The sequence below is a fragment of the Bombus impatiens genome, unplaced genomic scaffold, assembly GCF_000188095.3.
Source record: "Bombus impatiens unplaced genomic scaffold, BIMP_2.2 scf_0144, whole genome shotgun sequence".
NCBI classification, from domain to species: domain Eukaryota; kingdom Metazoa; phylum Arthropoda; class Insecta; order Hymenoptera; family Apidae; genus Bombus; species Bombus impatiens.
The window spans coordinates 695,345-701,399 of NT_176563.1; the positions used below are offsets into that span (position 1 = coordinate 695,345).

A 6,055-nucleotide genomic window follows, 5' to 3' on the forward strand; every position below is an offset into this window, starting at 1 on the left:
TGCAGAAATATTCAATTCAACCATCCGCCGGAAGTCTTTATAAATAAGGAGAAAGTTTTCCGCGGGCGACTCGGAAGGGTGCGATAATAACAGTGGAGTGGACGTGTTTCGAGACATCGGTGAATTAAGTAAATTATAGAGTGCACAGACGGTCTTTCGCACTATTTTCAGCTTTTCCCCGCTCTTCCTGAAAACGCGCACGCGTGTTCCACCTCATCCTTTTTGCCAGTCCTGGTCAGTGTGTGTTGCATCGTGGGGTAAAGTGTATCGAATGTGCAGAACAGAATAGAAAGCATGTACGGAAAGATCGTTTGATCGTTCGTAATTGTTTAACACTGTTTTAACGACACAAGTATAGGAAACTTCTATACACGAAAGTAGTTGCGCGCATCCTTATTCTCAAGTGAAGCGTTTTTCGGTGTCATCAAATTCTTATAGTTACATAAAAGTGTTATTAAGTGATACGAAACTTAATTTACTTGTACTTTAAGTAGTATATGAATAGATGCTGTAATAAATACAATAGTGTAGCTGTAATAAATACAATAGTGGTATTGTGATGTATACAAAATTGTGATCTTTCAGAATTGCCGTAATTAAATACGACTATTACGATTGGTAAAATTTGAAACTAGTCTGCGGATGTATAGAGATGTTACAAGGTATTTACTGCGTACATATATTTATTAGGGAACTGAGATAATGAGGAGAAAGGAAGGAACGAATGGCCACCTTCACACATATAAGTTTCACTGAATACCGAGGCTTATTAATATTGTAAATTGCACATAAAGAAATTGTAAAGGTAGCAAATCTTGTAGATTCTATGTATATTCTCGGGTTTATGTAAAACTTTATCAATGTAATTACGATAGTTAAGTTCCATTACGTTGATAATATATGTTGAAATGTTTCGTACGACACACATAATACATACAATCATAACAACGATTCGTAAAAGATCATAATATTCGTAATAGAAGTTTATGAGCTATCTACTTCAAACTTCGCACTCAAAGACGTGCAACCTGACATTATGGTACTGTTTGTTGCGCTGGATAGTGTTTGCTCCATTGCATACAAACCAAGTTATTGAAATTTATATTCGGTTACAAAAGTAAGCAGTGGTGAGTGTTAGACTTTGCATAACGTAGTCGACCAACGACCAAGAAATGTTTACTATGCAAATATATCAAAAAATCATGGAACAGATGCTATTAAGTTTCTAATTTAAATATGACATGTCGTTCAATATAAAATTGAAAGAAAGAAGAGAGTAGTCACTCTCTTCTTTCCCATATATTGTAATATATAGTCTATATTACAATATATTAATATGCAACAATATCATACTAATTATTAAAGTTCATACTATGGTATAATAGTTACTTCTAGTGTATGAATTTTACACAGGATAATGAAGAAACGTTAGGTTTATTCATTAAAGCGGGGAATACACATGTTGACTATCAGAAATTTGACTTCAAGTCACAATTTCGCTACTGTCAACAACATAGGATCTATAATGCTTGAAACATTCTATTGATTTGAGTATATCATAGTAAAGTACGAGAAAGACGTACTCAGCAACTGAAATGCAATAACATTCAACAAACAGATATACGATAACGATTATACAGTAATGGACTAAAAATATTACCTTCGAGTAACCGGCGTGAGAAGCAACGAAAAATCCGAAAATATTTATCACACTTTCTGTCGAACTCCTCAACATGATAAAGAGTAACAACTTCTGCGCTTCTAGAGGCATGTAATACCACGTTGAATTGTACCTGCATATTGTTGCATCTCTTAAGAAACACTAGTATTATAATCGCGTTACTTATTTAATAAATGGAAACATTTAGACAAATAGAAAATTATTAAATGGACAACAACAGAACAACCACATTTAGTCAAATTTGAGCTTACGAGTCCTTAAACACGTTCAGACTGCGATCTATTATAAGTTGTCCGGAATAGCAACATATGTACAAGAACGCTAAATGACCAATAAGGAAAAAGATACAGATGAAGATTTCTTTTTCATCTTTCGCGTCTGTTATCGTTTTAGAAACCTGTGAAACATTAGGATAAATTAGAATCAATTTTCCCATTCTGCTCAATTGTTCGGAATTATCAGAGTGTCTTTTCTCGTAAAAAGGGCCGAACAAAAGTAATGGTAAAGAACACATTTCAATTTACTCTCGTTAGAAATATTTGAATTCTATGCGCAACAAATTGAACTGAAATATTCGGCCGACGTTAACGATATTTGTATAAACAATCTATGTATATTCATAACCAATGGAAGATAGTATCCATTTTCAAAATTCACCTTTATGGTGAACCATTTATAAGAGAAAGAACAGAGAAGGTCTAAAAACCTTGAGAATGTGCTCTCACACATTACATTCATTGAGGATTTTGGTTTTTCGCAACAAAGTGTAGGACTGAAAGGATACTTACTCGATGCAAAATCACTGAGACAGAAATCACGGCTATACCAGATGGTAGAATATAATGTATCGGATATTTCGATAATACGTAATTGATGAAACTTTATCCAGCGAATGAATTCCACAAGAAACGTCGGCATGAAATGCATGGAAAACAAAGTAGGTTCAGCTTAGATATCTACCATCATATAATATCTACCACTCATTATAATCAAATGTACCAACTGTAGCGTATTCCTATGACAGTCCACGACGTGCCGAATGTCCCTGAAATTCAGGTCCATCTGCCTCGACGAAGACAAATCCGCAATTGTTTTTCGCAATCGATAGCTAAAAATGTACACAAATTTTTAGTCAAATATCACTTAACAAAGAATTTCACTTTCTATCGTCTGAATTAACCCTAATTAGCTAACAGCCTGCGAATTATCGCACTAATGACTGTATTGAGATATATTTATAAGAATTAAATGATCACATAGATAACCATTTCTGTTCAGTCGATTGAATTGAAAGCTGCGATTGACTAAAATAGATTGTCGCCATATGAATACGTACAAACAACATCGTCTGAAGGATACAGCACATACGAGTAAAATAGGAAAGTCTGAGAAGGATCCTACGCGAGAGTGAGAGCCGGATAAATCGTAATTAAAGTTACTGAAATTCTATGACAGCAATATTAGCGAACCGCAACGAGACACGCTCCCCTTTTAAATGGTATTGTTTGAATGTTTTACATATCGTATATTTACCTGACCATCATGACCATTGTAACGTTGTAAGTGCTGTAAGGTATCTGTTGCACGCAATGACCATGTCAAAAAGAGAAAAGTCAGCATTTTCATTCATACCTAGTTATCTCGAACAATCCGCACATGTAGTGGGCAAACACAGCCAACATCAGTTCCGTACCCGCCAGACAGAACAATCCAATTGTATAAACAACTAGGATATTCACGCATACCATATCGACATACTCTATGCGGTCGTGAGAAAACATTGTCAAGTAGGAAAAATAACGTCCTCGAGATTCATTCAAGGGCAATAGCAGATCCAACGTTATCGGAGTGAAGACATATAGCGCTCCCAATATAGTCCACGAGCAACATAAGCCTAAAACGGGAATAGTTTAATGATAGCGTGATATCTTCGCATCCGAATACTTTTGTACTAGCAAATTGTGTTAGTCTCGCAACCGCGGCGACGGAAGTATTTTCGCGTATTTCTCTTTCAAATAACATATATCTACCATATAATCGTATTAAAGGAACAGCATTACCAGCACAAAACATCGTTAAGTACAAATGGATCAGTATTCACCTTTTTCTCTAATGAAGCCAATCACATAACCGAAGATTCACAATTTTACATTTACATAATATTCGCAAGGAAACATTCAGACATTAACGTAATCGCGACTGCGGCGACAAATTCCACAAACATAGAAAATGTTCTCTTACATAGGAAAATAGAGATTATGTAAGTCGCATAGTCGACGTATTTCATGAGTATCTGAACTTCAAGTTCATCTTTCAGCGTGGTGTCTGTCTTGCGTAGATTGTCAAAAATATATACATTCTGTAGCCACATAGAAAAATATATATGAATCTCTTTAGTTGAACTTCATAAACTTCACTTTAGAGCATCACGTACCACTGGGGACATTGCTACGGAAGTGATATATCGCATGAAAAAGACCATAATTGGACAGGTTGTAGATAATGTTAGGATGCAATTCCGAAATGTAATACCAGATTTAAAAAGCGATAAAACCTAAAAACATATTCTGTTAATTCTTTATGTCAAGACGGACGCAATATCTTTCTATGGCGTTAATACAATAACATATTCATCTTCTTGCAAATTTCTAACGAGTAGATCCGCAATACAACGTTGCGATGCACATAAATTGGAGGCATAACAATAATGTATTCTGGTTACCTCGAAAACTATATAGGCGAGCATAATGACAGAAATCGATATTCTGTGAATCGTTGAGTAAATCGACTTATGATATGGCCAGAGTCCTGAGATACTCAGTAGTATACGATAAGTGTTGTACTGCCTGTAGAACACGTCCATCTCGCTTCGTTTACTAAAGAACGTCTGTGCGGAAAACTCAAAGAATCATCCGACTACACCTCGCCAAGTTATAAACGATTTATTATTTCCACTATTATCGTTTCCTCTTGAATTTGTTCGCGCCGTCTGTCTATAGAAGTAATCTATAATGCATGGAAATTACAGTTATTCACAGACATCGACCGAGGTCATTAACGCCTCCCCATGAAATTGATACATAATAGATGCTCACTTTGAGAAAATTGCAGTCTACGTACAATTTTTTTCCTCTGCATATTTTCCCTTATTTCTATAGTTATTTTTTATTAAGTGTTAGAAGAGGGAAAATTTGTCGCGATGACAGAATTTCCGCAGACGCCGCGAACTTCACAGCGACACTTCCTTGGTATGCTCCCTTCGTCATTTTGTTCAATGGATTTGACAAAGACGAACAGCCGTCGAGGAGTATCAACATTTTACGAATTTGATTTGTATCAGGTAGTCGTAATATGTGGAACATCAGCTTTTGGCAACAAAATATACCTATTCCTCATGACAGTTATTTTCTGAAGTGGTTCTTTTATTCAGAATGTCCTTATAGTCACAAGGATTAACATTGCAATCTTTTCTTCGTCCAATGGTATTGTTAACGTCTGAGCAAGTAATACTGTTATTCTTAATTTATTTTTGCTCTAGATCGTTTGGCGTTTGATTCTCTATTAAGTAACGCAGTGTAGGATACTAATGCGATATTACAGATAAAGTCTAATGTAATACACTCGATTGAAAATGGATATCATAAAATTGACTGAAAATGATAAGTTCTCTCCGTTGCAGATTTGGCGAAGGAAAGAAAGAAAATGAACCAGCATTTAATTTCCGTCGTGATAGGTTATGGGCATGAATTTACGATGACTAACGGGTAATTCGAAAAAATAAGAGATAAGTGAGGAATGGACAAAAGGTATACAACAACGACTGATCCTATCAAGAAAGAAATGAATCTCAGATATTCTCATTATTGTGAATTGTTAATTTAGATATCACAATATTTGAGAAGAAGAATTTTGAAAATATCCAAATTTTTGTGAAATTTCAAACTAAAAGTAGTACATTTATTTTACACCAGATATCGTTTAACAGCAGATTTTCTATAGGAATTCTGTAACAAATATACGAGGCAATATAAAAGAATCTGTTATCGTCAAATTAAGAAGCTATTATTAATGCTGAAAAAAATAGCAACGAATGATTTCATAATATAAATAGTATGGCGTAATATATCATGGAAAATGTGTTGTATATTATGATAGTATAACTCTATCTATCTAAGTTATAAAACGTCAAGTGAATTGTAGCCATACATGTGGTGTTATTTCAGTTAAAAAAAAAATATAAAATATGCTACATTTTAATAATTTCAATAATCGGAATTATCATGTTGAAATATATAGAATTACGTAAAGATTAACGATTTTAAACTCATAAACCTTTTCGACGATTCCGAAAAGGAAAAGGAAAATTTGTTTACT

At 34.5% G+C, this 6,055-nt stretch overlaps 2 protein-coding genes across 2 annotated transcripts; both read right to left on the bottom strand.

Moving 5' to 3' along the window:
• Positions 1-1,539: 1,539 nt before the first annotated feature.
• On the bottom strand, positions 1,540-3,222 carry LOC117151325 (odorant receptor 67c-like). Its single transcript, XM_033319283.1, has 5 exons — positions 3,215-3,222; positions 2,642-2,789; positions 1,933-2,078; positions 1,661-1,793; positions 1,540-1,590 (listed from the first exon to the last, which is right to left on the bottom strand). The coding sequence occupies exons 1-5, from the start codon at positions 3,220-3,222 to the stop codon at positions 1,540-1,542; spliced, it is 486 nt and encodes a 161-aa protein (XP_033175174.1).
• Positions 1,979-4,589, bottom strand: LOC100745490. The gene is made up of 4 exons (XM_033319274.1): positions 4,404-4,589; positions 4,116-4,235; positions 3,923-4,040; positions 1,979-3,575 (listed from the first exon to the last, which is right to left on the bottom strand). Exons 1-4 carry the CDS (start codon positions 4,542-4,544, stop codon positions 3,304-3,306), a joined length of 651 nt encoding a protein of 216 aa, XP_033175165.1. The 5' UTR covers positions 4,545-4,589; the 3' UTR covers positions 1,979-3,303.
• Between the last annotated feature and the right edge of the window lie 1,466 nt (positions 4,590-6,055).